Source organism: Cataglyphis hispanica, chromosome 2, assembly GCF_021464435.1.
Source record: "Cataglyphis hispanica isolate Lineage 1 chromosome 2, ULB_Chis1_1.0, whole genome shotgun sequence".
In the NCBI taxonomy this organism is placed as follows: domain Eukaryota; kingdom Metazoa; phylum Arthropoda; class Insecta; order Hymenoptera; family Formicidae; genus Cataglyphis; species Cataglyphis hispanica.
This window is the reverse complement of record NC_065955.1, coordinates 14,960,566-14,983,598: the sequence shown is the minus strand read 5'-3', so window position 1 is coordinate 14,983,598 and position 23,033 is coordinate 14,960,566. Positions and strand designations below refer to the sequence as shown.

The 23,033-nt window shown below is 31.5% G+C and overlaps 1 protein-coding gene across 5 annotated transcripts in view; it reads right to left on the bottom strand.

Annotated features, from left to right (window-relative positions):
• LOC126856659 (glutamate receptor ionotropic, kainate 2) overlaps positions 1–22,002 on the bottom strand; it is a 136,133-nt gene extending 114,131 nt beyond the window's left edge. For 4 of the 5 annotated variants that reach the window (XR_007688382.1, XR_007688383.1, XM_050605384.1 and 1 more), the window contains exons 1-2: positions 21,905–21,983; positions 17,034–17,189 (exon numbers count right to left, since the gene is read on the bottom strand). Coding sequence is in view for 3 of the 5 variants with exons in the window: in XM_050605384.1 (XP_050461341.1) it covers positions 17,034–17,189; positions 21,905–21,983 (235 nt within the window). In the remaining 2 variants the exon portion in view is untranslated. Of the gene's footprint in view, positions 1–17,033; positions 17,190–21,904 lie in introns of all 5 variants that reach the window. The other variant, XM_050605407.1, reaches the window with a different exon arrangement.
• Between the last annotated feature and the right edge of the window lie 1,031 nt (positions 22,003–23,033).

Below are 23,033 nucleotides of genomic sequence, written 5' to 3'. Positions count from 1 at the left end.
GGAGAGATATCGCGGCAAATCTCCCAATTTTTTTCCCCCTTAATTCCCTGGACCATTTTGAGGGTCGAGCGGATCTCGGAGCTTTACATAACTTTCTTATCGCACGCATACAGCTTTAGAAATGTTTTCAAGGTATATCATTTTGTATATATTTCTAAACTGATAAGAGAGATTATGTCAAGTGCGATATATAAATTATATAAAGGAAAAGGATAATGTTATTTTGTTATTATTATACATGAACTCAACGTTTAAAGACTTTTATAATACATGAAAATTACTTGCTTCTATTTTAATATTACTAGAACGTTACAACGCGTGCATTATGCGCGCGCCATTTATTTCCTTCTATTGTGTAATGTAATTCGAGATAAAATCTATCAAAATAATCTTCGCGCTGCCAAACAGCTGCTAATACTACGAAATATGCGATACAATAATCAGCGAATATTTTTAAACGTAAAACCCTCATTAATATAATAGAAAAAAAATTTTAATTAAACAAATTTATTCGTATAAATTATTTCTTGACTATTATAACATTGAATTGTCAAGATGTACAAATTAAATTAAAATATGCTATTTCCGCAATGACAACTATTTATGAAGAAAGCATAGCGAGAGAACCAATCAAAAGCGCGGAAAAAAAACACCAATACAGTTCGGGATATTCGAATATTGACTTAACACCCCTTTTTTTAAGAGTGGATATAAAATAGATCGATATTTTTCTCACAGCATATATCTCGAAACGTTGCAATGATTTCCGCGCGGCAATAACGCGCGTTAAGACCGATCAAATACACAGGCAGATGCCTTCTCGGCTCGTTCGCCGCTTCCGCCGGTACCACCAATGCGGAAATGGGCCGCGGGATTTTGCATCGTCTACCTGTGTGTCGCGTAATGTCGGAAACAGAGCGCGGTCGCGCGGGCCGCATGGAAGGGAGAATCCGGGAATTCGCGATGCGGCGGTGGGTGCAACGAATAAACGCGTATGCAAAGCAGCCGGACGGTCCGCGGGGGGTTGAAGCTTAATGAAAAATCGATGCGCTCTGTTCTCTCTCTCCGTGCACCGGAACGGGCGCGGACGCGGGACCAACCGCTCTATATGGAAGGTGTTGGCGACCCGGACCGGTCAGAGTGGATAGTCTTTCTCGCGGATAAAAATCCGGCGACTATGCAAATTCCACGGCGTTGAAATCCCGCCGGGGGGATTAACAAGGGCTAGGGAAGAAGGGAGTACGCGGCACGAAACCCGCCTTTATATTCCGCTTCGTCGTCGTCGTCCGTTGCGGTTGTACTCGCTTCAGCGCAATGCTGGCAAAGCGTTCCTGAATTCAGTAACTCATTGGATCCTCGCTTCTAATGAGGGCGTTAAACCGCAGAAAATAAGAATTATCACGAGTTATTAAGCTCCTCGAAGCTGTGAATGCTTTTAAAACTCGTTTCTTTTGAGCTTCATTATCTTTGATTATATATATATATATAATGTTAATAGTGTATAAAAGAGACTTAGATTTAAATATGAAATAATATTAAATAAAATTGATATAAAGTTTTAGATGAAAGAGAGATAACACTTTCAAAACAATAATATAAAAATGTAATAACATAAAAAATATAATATAATATAAAAATAAAATATGATATAGATAAGAATTTTTTCATTTTACTTATGAAATTTAGAAATTTCTGTCGGAATTTTATTCGTAAAAATTTTCATTTTTACAAGTAAAATTCTTTTTGAAAAAAATAGGTAATTATATATTATATGTTATTGTTGTGATAATTTATATTACATTTAATATTGACATCATAACTGCGTTAAATCTGTTAATATACTCTCTGAATGTGCAGCACAAGACATTGATATTCTACGGCTAAATTACGTCTTTTTACTATGAATATATACGTCTATTTCAGTGACGTTTATTACCAGAATACGACGAAGGATGCATTCATTTCCGACTATTATGCGCTGCGCAACAAATAGTACTTTATTTATAAGAAAATGACGCGACGACGTCGAGGGACGTTTATTAATGAGCGCCGACTTGTCAACTGCTTGTCGCAAATATTCATTCGCAAAGTTATATTGTAAGACTTTCTGTTCTCCGCTAACAATCCGATTAACATCCCTTCCACCGCCTCCTCTTTTCAACACTCTTATATACCAAAGTAATTTATTGTTCTTCCTGTGCCGTGAAACAAAAACCGACCGCGATGAAACTTTCTTTCTACTATTTTGGAGATAAAAATCTTTACCACTGTGTCTAATTGAATTGCATGAAATTAATCATGCTCATCGCATAAAAACTCAAGCGTAAGATACGAGCCTGTAAGTATTTCATGAATAGCGAAGGATATGAAAATTAATCATATTAAATTATATTTAAAAAAAAAGGATTTGTTCATGATTATTTTAGTAAGAAATAGAACGATGAGAATAAATTTATAAGGATATTTGCTGAAAAAATTCTTTTATTTTTATGATCCCCATTGCGATCTAAAATTTCAATTTAAGTTAAATAGCCATGTATTTTGGTATGCAGATGAACGTATTTGAAGAATTGTGCCGTGAACTTTCTGCGAAAGTTATGCACCCTTCTTCTTCCGGTAGCATCTCTGAGGTCTTCATAAAAAAGAAATCGAGAATTATTCGCTGGAAAATTTAAATTAATTCTCGACAGATTATCGACATTTTGATTACGTGTAGCGTTGCTCGATCAAGTGACAGTAGAGAGAATCTCTTTTTCATTCTTAATAATTTCTATCGGGGATAAGTAATTCATAATATACTTATTTTAATAATCGATTATTATATTGGATTATTTGTATCGATACTTTTTAAATCTATGTTATATAAATCTATGTTATATAAATGTGTAAATTGAGTAATTTTTTCGCAGAATAAATAATTTATAACTACCCATTTACAATAGTCGATAATATTTATTTGTATTGTCGCTATATAAATCTTTTATTTTAAAACAAACAAGTAACAACCATAAATTCTTTTTACAAAATATTATCAAAAATTGATATGTTGCATTAAGATAAATGTATTTATTTGCAATAAAAAAATATATATATATATTCTTGTACAGAATTTTTAAAATAAATAAATCATACTATTGTTTTCATAAAATAATTATTATAAGTAAAAAATCTTATGCGCTATTTTTAATAAAGCCATTGCAATTTTACGTAGAATTATACTCTTTTTCTCTTTTGACAGGAGAGTAGGTGTTCCGCATGCGGGGATGTTCGACACTATAGGTATTTTTCAAACCCTTTATTGAAAATTATTCGCGGCTACTACCCATCAGAGAAAAATAGAAAATTCCCGGTTTGCCGAGAATTCGCGAGGAGATAGCGGGAGTTAATAGAATTCCTGTAATGCCGAGGATGATGCAGTCCTATGTAATCCCGCGATGTGTCATCCTGTCGAACATTTCACACGCTTCGACAAAACGCTTCGTCGACCGATATTCCAATAGCGGTACTCCAATTTGTGATCTGTTATTACCTATTAATAAAACGACGTAAACGTTCCTTTATCGATTATTCCACTCCATGAAACCATTAACCAATCGATTAATCTATAAAGCATTTTTTTTTCAGTCTTTTAGTTTAGTTTTACAAGTCTAGCTTTATAAACAGATTATGAATTTAGTGAAAAATAGAGATAAGATAAAAAAATAGATAAAAAGATTATAATTTTACGCATTATTATCTATTAAAATATATTCTTATTCCCGATATAACTAGAAATATTAAAACATAAAGAATTTCTTGAGAAATGAGTCTTGCGACATATTAAAAATTTTATAATAAAAGATATAATTAACTCTTCTTTGATTTTACATATTTTATTAAAAATACTTTCAATATACTTATATAACAAGTGATACTTATTATATTGAATAATCTAATCATAAATAAATTATTATTCAATTATTGTTCAATTAAGAATGATTATATAATGTTTAGCATATCTGAATTAATCTAAAAATAAAAAAATTGAAAACTACAGTAGATGTAACTTGTTTGCAAAATTTGATAGAATGTACATTGCCCATGCGTGAAACTCGAAATTGCTATTTCCACTTTAAAAGAATTTAATTGTTTAGGGCAGGTCAAGAGGGAGTTGAAATCGAACCGGAAATATCGGTGGTTCGTGTGACCAACGATATTCGAGCGCATTTGTTTATCGATACTCCTGGATATTTCTACTGTGACACTCGTAGATAAATGACAGAGGCACGTATAGTTTCACTGAATACACAGTTGAAAACAATGCGAGGTATTTTATGCTGAAGGGCTAGTTGACAAAACCGAATCTTCAATGTTTGTCCAATGAAATAGTTGTATCAGATTTCAATATTTAGTCAAGTGATAATTTTTCTATGCAATATGCTATTTACCCATAAACTTAAAATATTAATAATGAAATATTAATTAGATTAGTAATTTTTAATAATACATTTTAAAATTATTTGTTTTGAACAAAAGTTTGGTTTTAAAAGAATCCATAAATTACTCCAAGATATACATATAATCTGCTTATATATATTTTATCAACAAAACGTTATGCGAAAATAAACAAAACATTAATAACGTATTGAGATACGATTTTTGAGCACTTGCCTTTCTCTAAAAAACATTTGCGATTTTTTACACGTAAAACTATGTAATATTATGTAATTTGCACAAGACAAGATTTTTTTTTGCAGTTACATATATTTTGTAAAATACTAGTACCTCGCGCACGCCATTCGATGAAGACAGCACGTCGCAAAGAAACTTAATTGTCACGCGCTCGTCAGCAAAAGCAACATACTGTGACCAAAGAATGTATGTATATATTTAAATGTATAAAATCTAAAGTGTTTATCGCGCAATGAAAAATCTACTACACAAAACTACACAAGCAGCAAATTATAATATAAATTAATCAAAGCTGCAATCTTGAACAATGAAGATGTCTGAAACAATGATTATTCGCGCAATATTACTTTTGCATACAATTTCCTTCGCTTCGAGTCTCCAAAGTGCGAACTATGATGGAGAATAATAGGATAATTATGATGTTTTTATTCGCGCTACTGTGCTCGAGTCTATTTGAGGAGAGGATGAGAAACGTCAATGGGAGAGCTCGAGCGAGGACGAAGAAGAAAAAGGGGCGGGAGAGGGATGGGGGAGGGAAAATGGTCATTTGAGCTCGAGATGATTTCCGCGGCGGCGCGTCGCTAATTTTATTAAAAGTAGTAAAACGCAGGGCACGAAATTATAGCTCCGAAACTCGCTTCCTTAATTGAGGAAAAAGTTTTGGATCGTACCGCAGCGGGTTCCATAAACGGGGGCGACGCCACCTATTGCCGGAGCCAGCTGGTGCGATCGATTCGCCGTAGCGTCGAAACTTTCGTCTATCAGCCAAAAGTAGCGGTTTCGTTGAGCGGTTGAGCCTGCCTCTCTCTCTCTCTCTCTCTCTCTCTCTCTCTTTTGTTGTACTTTGTGAAAATTCAAAATTAACCAAGGCAAAATGAGATACCGAACTTGCACACACGCGCGTTCTCTTGTTTCGACCTACCTGCAGTGTTTGCTTTGCAGTTGGTTGATTTATTGTATATACGAGATAATTAAAACGGAACAAATTGATATTGCTATCGATTTTACAAATTATTCAAACACAAGGACTACAACGTTTATAAGCGGATTTAATGGCCACAATACCTTTATCTCAAATGTCATTTAGTAAAAGTTGTAATAAACTTTATGTTTTCAATAGCTCCACATTTTTTTCTTTAATCGAATCATAATTTCATCAAAACAGTTATATAATTCCCTTTTTTTTTATGAGAATATTTCAAGAATGGCATTAGTGACACAAGTCTTATATTATATTAAAATGATCGCTGTTATTGTGACAATTGTCTATTATTTGGTAATTTGTTACGGGTATTTCAGCTCAGACGATCGACGGCTTCATTTACTTGCGATAATTAATTCCGCATAATTTAAGGCGGTACCCAAAGTCTACTTATACAAGCGGTTAAGGAGCGTATCGGAGTGCGTACACAATTAAGAGGAGTACGAAGATCCTACTGCGATATAATGCGAACAACACCGTTCACAGAACTCTTGAGTGCTTTCGTATGAGTATCTTAGACTGTAGTTTGGCATCCCGAGACTTGGGTGGATTCTCATAAGCGGCTTTAGGGAAATCCCTCTCGCCACTGTGTCGCAAATTTAGCCTCCGTTGCGATCAATTTTTCATCGCTTATTAAACACTTACTATATAATACAACAGACACGTAGGAGATTATATTCTTCAATGCCTTGTGCTTTTCTATCTGATAAAGAATTCTAAATCCCTCATTCTTTATAAAAGCAAATCCTTCAACGTCGCTTTTTTCAACATTAAAAATGCAATGTGTGCGATTGTAAAAGCAAAATACAAGATTATATAAACTATATAGCTTTTACAAGATATTATCGGCTTACTTTCGTCCATTCAGTTCATTAACTAAATTTAATAATTTTCACATTGATTTTCCGTCAATAAAAACCAGTTCTTTTTTACGATGATTTAATATTCAATTTCTTTATAAATAAATTTTGAATTCAAATATACATTTATACAGTTTCCTCTGCTTATTTTTTTGGAATATTAATTGACAAACATTATAGTACATAATTTATGAAAGTTTCCAATTATATATAATTTGAAAAATACATTACTAGAAATGTATGTTTAACATAATATATATTAATAGACAAGTGTTTATACGATCAAACTGGCAACTTATTGTTTGATTGTTCTATCACAACGTTTCGATCATATGGTTTTGGTCCTTATCAAGTGAAAATAACAATACTATAAATAATGATAGTCAAGTTACAATGAAATAAATAGAATTATGTACCTACGTTATAATTAAAAAGGAGAAAGAGAAAAATCGAAATGTCAAACTGACATTGTGTCAACCACTATGTTTGGAATACTGAGAACGACTAAACGACCTTTATTAATTTATCGTATATGTTGTTTAAATTCTCTGTATCTTTTTGGGAGTTAATAGTGTTGTCAAATTTTTTAATAAAAAACATTTTAGCTATTTCTCTCTTTCTTACATGTTTTTCGTTATGCAGAATATCAGGCGCTGACCGATAATATATATTTCTATTGTTTAAAAAATCGAGAAATACACAATATCTGGAACATTGTGCATATTTTGCAAATTAGTTTCTTTTACTGCAACTGATTGTGAGATAATATTATAAAAAATTATATATACACATGTGTGTGTTATGTGTGTAAATTTGATGCTGTTTTATATATATATATATATAATATTGGATTTTAAAAAAAATATTTGCAATACTAGATTAGCGAGTCGTTCCGTACCGCAAATGCGGAAGCACACTCGATTTTTCTCAGTTATATTGCATCAGCGAGGACCATATCTGAGAATTTCAAGTAGATTTACTAAATAGCGAGGATCTTTTTCTTAACGAACTTCGCCGGCTCGTAAATTTATTTTAATTTTAAGGACGGCAAAACGGCGCGTACTTTATAGAAGAGAAAAATAGCGGAAGTTGCCGAAAGAATAGTAAGCCGTTCTGAGACTTACGTGAGAGAGAAGAGGGACGAGAAGAAACTACATTAAGTAACGAGCCGGAATAAAACAAAATGCATTCAACGTCGCAAGGGTCATCGTGGTCTTTATTTAATCATCCTGTCTGAATAGAATTATTTTCGTGAATTAAATAATTTCATAAAACAAAAACAAGATCGTGATTTCTTACGTTCTCGGTTACAGATTTTGTGTGTGACATATGTTTCAAGAAATTTTTTTGTGTGTTGTTGTCATAAGATAAAAGTTTCATAATAACGTATTATCTGTCACACACATACAACTTTTAATTATAAATATTAAATATTTTAGTAATAAAAAATTCCTTTCTTTTTAAATATCCATTTAAGATTAGAAAACACGAAATATTAGCTTCTCATGTAGTTTAATTAATAAAACAATTGTTTAATTCTTTAATATTTTACAATTTAAAAGTTATTAATAAAATTTAATAATGTAAATAATTTTATTTTTATTATCATAAAAATGTATCGATAAATTTTATTAAATTTAATAACATTTTATAAAATTACTTTACAAAATTACTTTACAAGTTATCATTTTCACAAAGTATCTTTTCTATTGTTTATTTTCGTGTATTTTTTGGATCTTGCAAAATAGGAACGTTTAATTGTACGCGTATAAGCCCGTATAGAACATGATCCGATTTATTCCATAGAGAAAGAGAGAGAAAGAGAAAAAAGAGTTTCGCAGATAGAAAAGCGTCCAACTCTGAAAAGAATGGCGAAAATTGCGGCGACCCGTAAGTATTCATAACGTTTGCCTGGCTTTTTGTGCGAATTGCATACCGTTATACGTGCATTTTATTGGACGCATCATGATTTATGTATTACAAGTTATATATTATCTCTCTCGCTCTGTTTTTGAAATTTTGGTATTATGAAATAATTATTATAGGTATTCTTATTTATTTTTTTTTTTTAAGTATAAGATTATACAAAAAGAAATTTTTTTTTAATAACATTGTTTAATTAACTTTTTTTTTAATAACATTGTTTAATTAACTTTGTTTGTGAAATATTACACATTAATTAATCTCTCTCCGTGATTAATGAAAAAACATATTTTCAACGATCTCCGAATGTTCCCTTATTAATTATTAACATTAACACATCATTTTTCCAAGCAATTAATTACATTAAATTCTAGATTAACTTTTGGCTTTGTTTAATTTAGCATCTAGTTCTTCTAATACTTCAATAAAATGATATAATGTAGTATAGCTGATATTCTAAGATTAAAATAAGTAAGTATTGTAATTTAAAAAAATACTAATAAGGAAAAAGGATGAAAATCTCTGCAGTGCATATAATGCAATCTTCGAGAAAAAAAAAAAAAAAGAAGAGAGAAGCTAATTATTTTGCGAATTACACGGACGACGAGAAACATTTGCGAGTGCACTGCGGTTGTGGAAATGTCGTTGTTGTAATTGAAAAACTCAAAACCATAATTACGGCGGAGCCGTTTTCGAGTTAGGTTGCGCCCTTATGTGCGCCTCGTAATTGCATGAAAAGCTAACGCGCTCTCGCTACGGTCCAAGAGAGCAGTTCCTCGCCAACATTTCGCAGATTCGCCGAGAGAGGAAGAGAGGACGAGCCAACATTCTGAGCTGGTTCAGTCCTAACAAGACACGCTACGTGTGTGCCGATTAAATTGGCTGCAACGTTTGCACGGCGCGACATTTAATGCATACTTAGAAGGTTCATTGTAGATACGCGTGAACCAAATATCAGTTGTAAGTCGTTACAAGTTATCGTGCTTCGGAGTAAATAACTGTATTGTACGTAATACGAACGGGTTTTTCATTATAAAAGCTTTAAAATTTCAGTCTTTTTTAAAAAAAATTTTAAATATATATAATATTTAATAATTTTTTATTTTTTAATTTCTATACTTTGAACGTACGTGAAACGACTATTCAAGAAAAACAAAAAGCGTTTTGTCAACGCGAGAAGCGATTACATTATTCATGACTACTATTATCGAGCAACTTCGCGATTTCCTCTCTTTCTTTGCTCTGTGTCCCTTGTCAATCTGTTCCCCCCCCTCCCTCCCTCCCCCTCCCCGCCGATCTCTCGCTACCGTCCGTCGTTGTGTATGTCTTACAAGTTTTTTGTAAAATCAGTCCTCTCGCAAAAAACCTAGTCTTTTTATAAAACACCAGGAAGCTTGAGCTTTTTTAAAACAGCTGGTATTTACAGTGAACTTGAGACATATCCAACATTCGTTTGCGTACCGGAACGTGATCGGAAATCGCATCGCGGGAAGACAACATGTCGTTACGTCCAAATCGCATTGAGAGCACAGTATTTGCACTTGTATTGTTTGCGCGCTTGCTAATGAGCGAGCGACATATGCCACCTGATTATCGTGTGTAATTACTCACGAGATTGGTCGCGCTTAATCGTCACCCGCAAATCGTCGACCTATTTATGAAGGTAGCTATCTATATCTTATCGGTCAATACGCATTAGAAAATCATTAATAATTAAAAGATTAATAATTAATAAATAAGTTAATAAATTAAAAGATCTCATTGATTGTGAGGTGCACATATCTGCTTTAATATTTTCAAAATCCTTAAAGTATCAACAAAAAGAGAGAGAGAGAGAGAGAGAGAGAGAGAGAGAGAGAGAGGGAGAGAGAAATGTCATTTGAATATTTTCACTATGTCAGCTGATTTAGAAATCTTTCTTGGTTCTTTTTATGGTACAGTCAAAACTAGAATCTTTTTATTGAAATTGCAGTAGGAATATAAATTTACATGCTAAATTTATAATTGTGAATATACATAATCTATTAAATTAAAAGCGCATTATAAATCAAATCATACATGCAAATTTTTTCACAAATATAAAATTATCATGTTTTATATTATCTGTTATATATTATCATGTTTTTTTAAATATATAAAAATGTAATAAAAATGTAATATTTAACGGAAACGTATAACACAAATTGGTTTTATATCGTTCGTAATGAACTCTTAATAAAATCGTGAGGTAATCGGCAATACGGGTTAAATATTTGCTCCATTTTATCATGTTAAAAAACATGTTAAAAAACACTACTGCTACAAAAATTACGCATTTGATAAGCACTTCGATTACATTATCCGAAAAAAATTGAATCGATGAGCTCTTATTGTCGTAAAAAATGTTGACAAGCTTTTTAATTAGAAAGATTCTAGATTTTGAAACAATTTATTTTAAATTGTTTTATATTTTTTATACAATTATGTTGCTTTTATATATGCATAAATTTTAATATAAAATATTCATATAAAATATGATAAAAAATCATTATTTTAAAAAAGATTTAATTAATTAACGCTGTTACAGATTTCATAAAATAATGCAGAAAATAATGCAATTTTGATGAAAACGATGCATCTGCTTATTATTCAATTTATTATTTTTCTCAATATAATTTTTTTTAATATAATATTGTTGTAATATTTATTTATATTGTAAAATTATATTTTCTTTTCGTATTATATTTCAATTTATTCTTTAAATTATATTTTGATTTCAAATCTCTATTATAATATTGTCACGTCATAATATAAAAATTATCAAACAATATTATAATTTATATATACGTGAAACGTATATATTTTTAATTGATAATAGAAGATGCGCTACATCCTGTCTTCTTAATAATAGATCATTTTTATCATCAAAGTTTATTTCACGCACGCTACTTCTTAGTTTCACAATCTCTATATTATATTTTCTTTAACAGAATTGTCGTTTATGTATCAAGAATTTTTCCTCAAAAACATTGCTTTGTTTATGAAGTCTCTCTTATTTCTAATATAAAGTTAAGTGCGAATTAGCGTGTTTCATGTGTATATGAAATAGCGGAGAGTTAATGACGCTCTTTATTCTCCCCAACATTCTTTTAGACAGTAACAAGGCTATTCGAAGGCTAGTCTCAGAAGAAAGAGAGAAACGCGTCGGTTGTTTCCCACGTGCCAATAGGTTCTCGAAAGTTTGCGCAACAATGTGAAAGAAGAAACCTTAAAAGTTACGGTAAAATTAGAGCGGACCGCTTCATCTCGGCGTCGCGCAACTTGCGGTCGCTCTCACGATCCCGGCGCGGAACTTTACGTTTCCTCCTGGTGGTTTTTGGGAAATTGGCTTAGCGAAAGTGAAACGAGCGAGACAACGCCACCGCTTGCGCGGCGAGTTACTTCACCCCCGGTAAGGGTAGTTACGGAAACCTCCCTCGGACACGCTCGCCAAGCACTATCGTCGTAAGCGTAAAATATTACAGAGCGTCTCTTATACTTTCGCAAGGGTATTTCGGTATATCCTCATTTCCGCACACTGGCGCCGAGGGATATCCAGTTTCGCGAGAGAAAGAGAGATTCTTTTCGTACACGCGAGTTACAATATAATTGATAAGTAATGTATCTGAGTTAAGGCAAAAATATATGTATATGCGGATGTTTAAATGTTTAATCAATCGGAAATTATTTACAGCATCAATAAATTTTTTACAGCAAAATATAAATATATTTTTTATTTTCTGTATCTGGAAAGATTAATCCGTATAAATTCCATATTAATAAGTAATAATTATCTTACAAATAAATTCAAATGCTAGTTTTCAACAGTTATTAAAACACATTTCATTTTTTAAGAGTGTTTGTAATTAACGTTTGAATTGAGATTTTTTTTATTAAAGTTTTACTAAATATACTTTACATAAACTTAAATTAAAGAAAAATAAGATTCTATTGTATATATTGTGTTTTATTTTTTTCAATTTTGTGAAAAAATTCTAGACATTTTTATTTTGAGAGAAATGTCATCTCGACTCTCTCTTTTGCGAAATATCGCTTCTACCACAAAAGTATATTAAAAGAATCGAGGAAATCTTCTCGGTACTTTACAAAGATTATCGCGCGATACGCAAACGTTCGCATAAGAGCTCCAAATCTCTACATTTTGAATAATATTCTTCGCGCAATGCATATAGAGTGAGATCTCGACAATTGTCCTTGGTGGAACTGCTATCGCTTTCGTTATCGCTGTCGCACATTTTTTTCAACGAGGCGCAGTAGAAGGGCACGCATAATCGAATGCGCGCATCCTCGTTAACTTCCGCTCCAACTGGCGTTTCGCGTTTGGAGAACGACGGGCTGTATCACCGAAAATTCCGAGACAGCCGAGCGGAATCGTAAAACTCTATTACCAACAACCCCGAGCTTGCGAAAGGTAGGAAGCGAACAAAGGCCACCGCATTCGCCGATGTTTTTCCGTCGCATCGTAAAAAGACGGCGTGGCGAGACCGTCCAAACTACCATCCGCTCTTTCTGTTTGTCGAACGAGGAGGTTCATCGCCCTGAGGACGAACAGAATCTAGACGACGAGAAGAACACAAGACCTGAAGTGAATTCCCAACATTTAATTTATCTCACTATTGCGGCTGACGTCGCAGACAACTGTTTACCAGTACTACTTCTTCTCTTTTTTACTTCCTTTATCTCGAACGTTTGTGAAATAATTGCGCTGTTAATAAAAAATAGCATCATTCTCAATAAATATATTTTAAATATTTCTAATATTAATGCAATAAATTTGTTATAAATATTTTATTAAATATTAAATATATATTCTCGATTTATATATATTGTAGGTTTAACTATATATATTATTATATATTATATGTAATGCCTCTATATTTATCATTCATAAAATCATATATATAATCCTTATTTTTAATATTGTACATATATTTAAAATTAAATTAGATATTAGATTTTGAAATTGATATATATATGATATCACTTAATTAATTTATTTGTTTTTAATGTAAAGCAAAAATCTTTATTTTATGCATACATAATATTTAAATTAATCAAATTGCAAAGAGACCGATTGTATTTTTTATCCAAATTTTCTAATTATTCAGAGTATTCGAGAATTTCAAATTCGCGACTTGTGATGATATCTAAATATTCAAGTATTAAATTACATTCGCGGAGTTCGCGGTATGCATTACATTACAGTGGATATTATTATTCATAAAGCTTGTGAATCATGTATAATTCGCATTATATCCCCGTTACACGCCATTGTTAATAGTAAACTTCATCTCACGTAATTTTCTATGATGGAGCAGTATACGTCATGGTTAACGGAGTTTGAGTTTCGTTTCGGTCGCGAATGCGCTCGTTGCTCTGTTGCACCGTGTCGTTTCGCCGTACCGTTGAATTACAGGAGAAGATAAATTTTTCGAATCACCCATAGCGGCGAGTTCGAGCGTCGCGAAATGTGCAGCGCGATTGCCAGCCCGAGCGCCGCGCCGGAGCGATCGCCGTGTATGTCCCAAGGAGATTTGTTAACTTCCAACAAACACAAGTTTATCAATAAAATTGCTTTCACAGTGTAATACCGCTCTGGAGTTTCGCCAAATTCGGCCATCCAACTCCTGCGCTGATGTTTTGCAATGACTCGCACACACGCTCGCATACTCGCGGCATGACCGCGATGCGCCTGTACGCGACTCCAGCGTGCATATTTACAATGCGCCGTTCTCTCTTTAATCATTTAGTAACTCGACATGGTAATTACGTTGCTCCTAGTTAATACCATGCGCAAATATCCGCCAAGTTTATTATTTTATGCTGGAAATTATCAATTTCCGGCTGTATACATAGTTAAACGTGTAACCGCTGGCTTATATTTTATATATTGTGCGGATCGAGCTATTTTCATACTCAGCTCTCCATGAGTGTTTGAAATTTCTAATATATATTTTCTGCTTTACAAGGAAGTAACACACTTATTGTACACACTTTATATACATATTGTTATTTTTTCTAATAAAATAAGAGAGAGAAAAATATAAATATACAAAAAGAAAATAATAATAATATTATAATATAGAACGAAAAAATATATTTAAGAAAAAGTAGCAAAGGGTGCCCACTGAATATAAGCCTCTAAACTTTTAGTATTGTTTGTACGAGAGTCATTTCATAAATAATGCACAATGTGATAACGCCGCGGAATGGATGGTGCAATCTCAACGAAATTTTTGGACAGTTGTAGGACTCAAGATTGAAATTTCACGTGGTCGAAAATTCAACAGATATTTGCAGTGCTTTGCCTAAAGCTTGTGGTGATTAGATAATATTTCATATTTTGTCGAATAATTTGTAGAAAAATAAATTTCGGCCCGATATTCGATCTTCACACCTCGCAATACTTGAAGCGTTTGCAGAGATTATTTCTAACACCTGTCAATTTACAATGACACGTACTATGAAAGCTTCGCTTTCTCAAGTTCCTCCACTATCACTATTCAAAAATTTCAGGCTAGGATTGCGTCATTCAATCACATTATGCATTAATCATGAAATAATTCTCGTATATTTAGCAGTCATTGCAAAGAAACATTATTACATATTATCCCAAAATAAAAACCAAAATGATTTGCAATATATTATTATTTTGCAGCGAAAATTATTTTTTAAGTAATGGACAAAATAATTATAAAATTTTCCATTTTATAAAATTTAATTCATAGTTAAAATAATTGAATAAATCGTGGATCAACAAATTCTATTACAAAATGCAGAAAATATTGCAATATAATCATGCTAAAAATTATAAATTTACATATTTTTTTTATTACGAATGTTACAATATGAGGTACAAGCATAATAATCTTGAAAGAATAATGTATGACATATTAAACATTGGCATGCGATATTTTGCAATTACAGGATAAAATATACACAAATATTGTAAAACATATTCAATATAATATAGTTTTGACAAGTTATTTATTAGACAATAATAGATCGTGATAAATAAGTATCAAGGAAAAGAAACTTTACTGACGATAGAAACATAACTAATTTTCTCAATTATTTCCAAAAAATCTAAGTAAATTTTTCCGTAATAGAAATAGTTAATTTCAGATTTTTGCAATTATTTCAACAGTAATTGCAATTGTTACGTTCATTAATGCTAACAAAAATAATATTTATATCCTCGATAATAATAACAATTTTATCCTTAATGTCAAAAATAATACCTTTACTAAATATAAATTAATAGCAAAATAATCTCCACTTAAAAAAATATTTTACTGTTAAAAAAAAAATTTATATATACATATTTTAATGCTATTAATAAGTCACTTTTAATATAAGTTTCTTAATAACTAATTTGTTACGATTTAATAATTTTCTCGTAAGAAATAAAAAATAATAAATATGTTGTTTTTATAATTTAAAAATATATTTGTATATAACTGTGTAAGATTTATATATGTATATGTCTTGTGTGTAAAAAAGTTTATCACAATTTTCAAGAAAGCACTAAATAAGTATTTTAAATATAATCTTAAAAAGAAACATAATCAATAATTATTCGAGCAATACCGTCATTGTCAAAGAATAGAGAGAGAAAGTAAAATTATCCATAAAATTATCCGTTAAATTTTTAATATATTAAGGCTTCCTGATTCTCTAATGGGATGCACTAGATGTACAGAAACTGCAAGTAACGGAATTCAGCGTTGGAAATGGGCTCCACCTTGGAGATAAGGATGTTAGGGAGTTCCACTTTGGTAGTGGAGAACTAGGAAGGGGATCGTCACATCGGGCATCAACTGGCAGCACCCGGTCTCACCACGTGCGAAAGTGAAGCTTCACAGCAGCAACGACGTCTCGAATCCTTAATCGCGTAAATGGAGTTTATTTCGCGCATCAAGCAAGTCGTGCGAACTTTCGAGGCAGTTACGTGCGACTTGGCGTGCCACGCATACGTTAAGGCGAAGCGATTTCCAGTCAACTTGCTATCCCTTTGCTTGCAACATAAGTCCTTAACTATTTGACTTTTGTCGAGACCACCAACTGCAATAATTTTATCTGATGTCTCTTCTTTCATAGTTCCTACGCTCAATGTATATCGTCGATAGGGAGAAAACTTTTATATTAATTTTTTTCTTTATTTCTTTAATTATGAAACCGCTTCTTGTTATAGAAACATTTTGTATAAGTATAAAATTTTTAAATTTTCAAAATCTTTAATATACTGTAATATTCACAAATCAAATTTTGTAACAGTTACAAAATATGGCTTAAAATTTTATATTTTTATTCTCAACATGTATGTAAATATTTAAAATTTTTAAAAAATATTTTTGTTAAAACTTTTATATGGTATAATAAAGAAACAAAAAGTTAAAGATAGATAAATTAGATTAATAAATTGTTAACCCGCAAATATTAGAGTGTCGCATCGATAGACGGCATCAAAACTTGATAAGAAGTTTGTACTAACAATGAACGAAGAATAGCGAAGTCTCGTATCACTTGAGTATTTCCAATTCAATTATGAAACTCACCCCGTTTCGAAGCGTGGAAACTATCTTGCGGCTGTATCACCTCGACCTGGGCGCTGAGTCGAGACTTAGGCAGGATGTCCCGGTTGGCGTTGATCTTCTCCGCAGCGTAGCGAAAGGCCACTTCCTGCTTGTCGTCCGATGGATGAAACAGCCCGCCTGGGAAATCACGCATCCATATTAAAGAGTGCTACTTTGACGAGATCCATGCGCGTGTATACGCCCATATTCTTCCTTATTTTCCGTCTGCGATCACCATCACACACTTTTTCTAGATTCAACCCTCTATCTATCTGATCTTTTCTGTCCGTCTGAAGGCGAACGATAAAGATTTATGATCCATTTACATCTTCGCACTGAATGATTCAAATCGGATTCATATTTAACGTAACTTTACTATTTAATATATTTTATGTATTATATTCAGTATTTTTAAAATAATAACAATTTCTTGCAAGAATCTTTTGATTTAAGCTTGAGAATAAAGAGTTTTAAATAGTTGTATTGTAATATAATTTTCAATTTAAAAAATATGTTTTTAAAATTTTTTGATACGAATACTTTTGACAACAGATTGTATATAATAAATTCTAAAAGTGTATTAATTAATTCATTAATAACTTGTATAGAAAAAAACTTATCAATTTAAACATATTGTATCATTTCACATTGAATTTATTTATAATAGAAGTAATATAAATAAAAGACGTATATAAAAAGAAAATATTAGAAATCATTAATAACTGCAGAGTCATCGTTCAACTACATAACAAAACTAAAATAAAATTTGTGAAATATCTCTGTACTTTAAAAAATAATAGGTTTTGATATTTTTTATATGCTATCGAAAAAGCAAATTACTTTTGCTTTCCATCTGCTGTCATTTCCAACATCTCGCATCGCATAAGTACTCTTGACAGTTTCTTCGTGTGGTTTACTCAAATTCCACACCTTTCAATTCATTCAGTTAGGAGAAATTGGCGCGATAAATTGATTTTAATCTCATGTATGTCATAAAGTAACTGTACGAGCAGCTGCGCCGGCTTGACTTCGCGATTTATAGAATTTGCGGGATAGATTTACGTCTCTCGTTAGTGAGTTGCTATCGATTTACTTTGGCGCACTTTATAAGGTCAATTCGCCGGTCATTGTAACAATAATTGTAATAACGCAAACAAAAAAGTGAATAGTGCGGCATAAAATCAACAAAAAAGAGAGAGAGAAACGCATGCTCTTGCATCGAGAGAAGAAATTTATATAATTTTTTTTACCAGAGACAGATTTGTAGGAATACAAATAAAAAATTAATATATCTACAATTCTTCAGGTCAAAGAGAAAGAGAGGAGGTTGTGCAAGATGTTGGGGGATGCGATTAAAAGCGTAACAATATTAACGGTTTATCAATCGAATTTATGTTGTGAATATCGTTAAATATGTGTACGAGAATCGTGACAATATTTTGAGTCAATTGTAAAATCGTCGCGTTGTAAAGTCTGTTAAAAATCTACGCTCACGTCAGTTACATATTTCCTTGTTTGCAAATCAAATTTTATTACATTTGTTTATCGTTAATGAATTAGTCCGCTCAAATTGATGGAGCAATAACATCGTCGCTTATTTGTCGCAATTATACGATGAAAATAAAAACAGTAAATTGATTCCAATTAAATACAATTGGAATCAATGGACATTCAAGCTTATTCCTATTGCGCACCTCAAGCCTCGGTTTAATTATATGCTCGAAAAAACAAGTTTGCCGTCGGTTTGTGCAAATAAATAACGAAAACTATACGCGACCACATGCGGGTTTTTAATCTTGACTACGGTTTGACAAGAAACGTGTTTGTAGTAACATTGAATTTAAAATGAACTTTTTGTTGATTTAAAACAGAATATTGTTGCAATGTATAACAATGGCAAAGAATGGATTTTTATCAGCGTATTATAAAAATAGTATGTTTTTTTAATATATGTTATATATAAATTAATATATAAATTGTTATATATATATATATATGTAATTGTCTCTTTCATATATATGTATTTACGAAACAAAATTATCTCTGTAAATTATATTAATTATATATCATCATTAACAAAACAAGTAATTTTTTCTCCTATATTTCTTCTTTATTTATAATAATTTGCCAACGTAATTTTCTTAACAGAATAAACCATGCGGTTGTTTGATGAACAATAACAATGGAAATAAAAATACTGAGAAAGAGCATTAAAAAGGTACAACAGATATTGAACAAGTATCAAAGAGAATATAAGAAAACTAAAATGCGAAACGTTTAACATCGATTTTATGCAAGTTAAAGGAATTTCTAGCGATGTCTCTTTTATCTTTGGTTTATGTCTATCTTCGTATTATTCCGATAAATTCCTTTGCTTTTCAGCTTTTCAATTCAGAAAGATATTGACCGTACACGCACCATTGGTGATACGGCGTGGAAGCACGCGTAACACAAATGAATGCATCAAAACTCATAGCAAGTATCTTCCTGAGCACGGATGTACAATATTGATCCGCTTCTGCTTCTCCCTCGCTATTTTAGAAAAGAAAGCCGCGCTCGGAAATCGAGTGCAACGGGAAATATATGTTTCGATAAAAGTTCAGAGTGCAGTCTAAACTCAGTGCATCATCAGTTGCTCGTATATGTCTGTGCGTTGTATAAAAACGACGATTGTAATGTTAAACAATGATGAACAATGTTTCCACGTGTGATGCAAAATCTATAAATTACTATTGTTTTATTGTATTATTAAAATAAGAATGGAATACAGAAATTTAATATAGATATGTGTATAAAACGCTTGTATTATGAAATACAATATCTGTGTTTCAAAAAGTATGTACGAATCAATGATTTTTAGATATAGAAATATGTATGACAGCTGATGTAACGTTATACTATTATTAGATTCTGAACAGAGTATCACTATTGTCTCCGGGCAATGATAGCATGTTCGTTAAATGGCGTAATAAAATCTTTTTGTGTTAAATACATAGATTTTTTTTCTGTTAAAAAAACACACAGTATAACAAAATTACTGTATATTACAATCACGTAATTATAATAATTTTCTCTACGTGTAATAAAAATTTAAATATGCGTAGCTTTTATGTCAAAGCAACCGAGCGTTTTTACGTGACTCAAAACTAAAAGACTATACTTTCAAAACATTTTTTCCAGTAAAATAAAATAATATTTTGCGTTTCAAAAAAAAAGTACAATAACTGAAAATAATAAAAGTAATTTAAATACAATACAGTACAATAATTTAAATATAAGAATTACATTACTTTAATAACTAATATATAAATATTTATTATGTAAAAAGCTATTTTAAAAAATGTATATATGATTGCTATATTAATTTTACTAATTTATAATTATTATTGTATTATTATATTATTTATAATAATAATAATTATTATATATATATATATATATATATATATATATATATATATATATATACATAAATACACATACACACATATGTATAGGCATAATTTAAAAGAGCAAAAGACCTTGTTTAAACTATTAGAAAATATGAAAAGCATTTCTTTTTCTACAAATACTTGTAAAAAGTTCAAAATATAAAATTATTGCTTGATCATCGTTTTTATATAAATGATTTTTAAATAAAATAAATCTTTTATATTTAGATATTATGTCCGATTGAAATATTTTGCAATTTATTTGCGACTTGTGGGGGCTGTAAAAATATGCCATGTATATCACATCTGTTCTGTTTACAGTCAACTGCTACTACTTTTAATATACCCAGAGGCAGTTAATTTACGATATTTGACTGTGAAATATCTCGTGTTACAAATATATATGCGCTACATATGCAATAGTACACGCATCGAACTGATTTTCTCTCTGACGCGCGAGAGCGCGAGAGCCAGAACTTCGGTAATTGTCGTCGTACGTCGATAAAATGCTTGTTGTTCGTTCCTCTGCCAGTGTTTCATTTGCATCACCATCAGTGGCAATTAAATAAAACACCGTTAGTAATGCGGAATTACTGTCATTAATTTCAATTATTTGTGCCTCGCAGCCGAAACATTTTTAAAGCCACTATGATAACGTTAGCAACTACTTACATGTCTAAGAAAGTATAAAGCAAGAATAACTGCAGATTAAAAGGTACAATTAGTAAGAAAATAGTTTTAAATAAAACTAAAAGTATAATATAATTTTTTTTTAAATGCATTACGATTGCAAAGATAAAAAACAAATAATGTTAGTTGAACGACATATACAATAAATCCCCGTGTAAATGCGATATATTTCGCGTTATATGATGCCGCGTTAAACGATACTCATATCTGGATTATACAAAATTCGAAAATACAATCTTTATTATAAAAAAGCACGAAACATATTTGAAATTTACATTATGAGAGTGATTTATAGCGTTATACGAGATGTAAGAATTTTTTGCCGCATTACAGCAATATTGGAAGTTTACTATAGTTAGATTGCAATAAAAAATTAGCATTTTTTCTCATATACACTTCAATTTTACCAGTAAAACTAAATTGAATAAATCACCTCATGCGCGCATTTCCGTTGAAAAGGAATTTTAGCGCACGCTTCTCGATAATTAAGCTTGAGATCAAGGTACCATTAAAGAAAATTTTGCTTGGAATTAATTTGAGGGAATAAGATCTTATCTATAATGTCTCCCAAGCTTCATTCTCAATACCAGCTGAAAGAACCAAGTCGCGCTACCGTCTTCTCACTCGCGAGTATTATCGAGCGGGACATTGATAATAATTTTACTGACGCTATTCAATGCGGTCGAAAGGGTCGCGGCTTTCATACCGGGGGAAGCTGGAAAAGATACTCACCTATCCTAATGAAATCAGGAAGAGCCGCGGCGTGGGCGGCGAGGAGTGCCAGCAGCAGCAGCAGCCACCTCGCAGCCATTTCCGGTTCCGGTTCACCCCGCCGCCTCCCCCGCCCACCGTCCCCGCCACCACCACCGCCGTCGCCTGCAGCCTTTCCTTCTCCTTCCTTTCTCTCTTTTCCTCTCTCTGGATTCTATCCCTCTTCGTTCTCCCAAAGGAACTTACGCCACTGGAAAACAAGATTGGACAGCGAGTTCATTAAAATGCACGCTGCAAGCCTTCGTATCCAGCCTGAATATCTGCCCTCGTTTACAAGAGAATTGTGTTTCAAGAACGCCACGACATCATCGTGATCGCCGACACGAAATCGACTATAATTGTCATCTTACGAAAACCGGAAATCAATGGAAGAACAGGCTCAAATGATAATAAATATTTAAATTAATCATCGATATTAGGGTAGTAGATACAAAATTGTAGAAAAAAAAAATAATCGCATCAGGCTCAAAAAATTGGATAGATAATATCGTACTAAATAAAGTATATACTTGTATGTACATATATGGATATATGTATTTACGAAAAATGATTATTTCTTTAACAATGCTTGAATTTTTAAATAGATTGCCTTTCAAATTTTTTGCTGATTTAAATATAATTTTTCCACCATTTATGAATTGAAAGTTTGGAATAATATACGAATCGCCGAATCGAATAATTCAAGTAATGGAAAATCAAAATACATTAATTTTTTATTAATAATACATGAATTTTGCAATATCAATGCATTCAAAATGTATTATGGATACAATACTGTATTTTGATTGCATATTTTAGGTCAGTTTTTATTTATTGCATCCTATATCGTTTTAGCTACTATAATTTAATTTTATTATATATAATTGCATATATTTATACATATATAAAAATATTTTTAATAAATTTAGAAAAGAGATTTTTTGTTTAAATTATTTAACTAAAAATATGACTTTTATTATATTAAATTTTATAAAAATTGATACTTGAGAGAAAAAAGATTTGTTCTAGAATTGTCTAATTATTTTATCAAATATGTACTTGAAAGAAAAGTAAAGAATTAATGCGCGTTACAATAATTTTCTTAAAATTA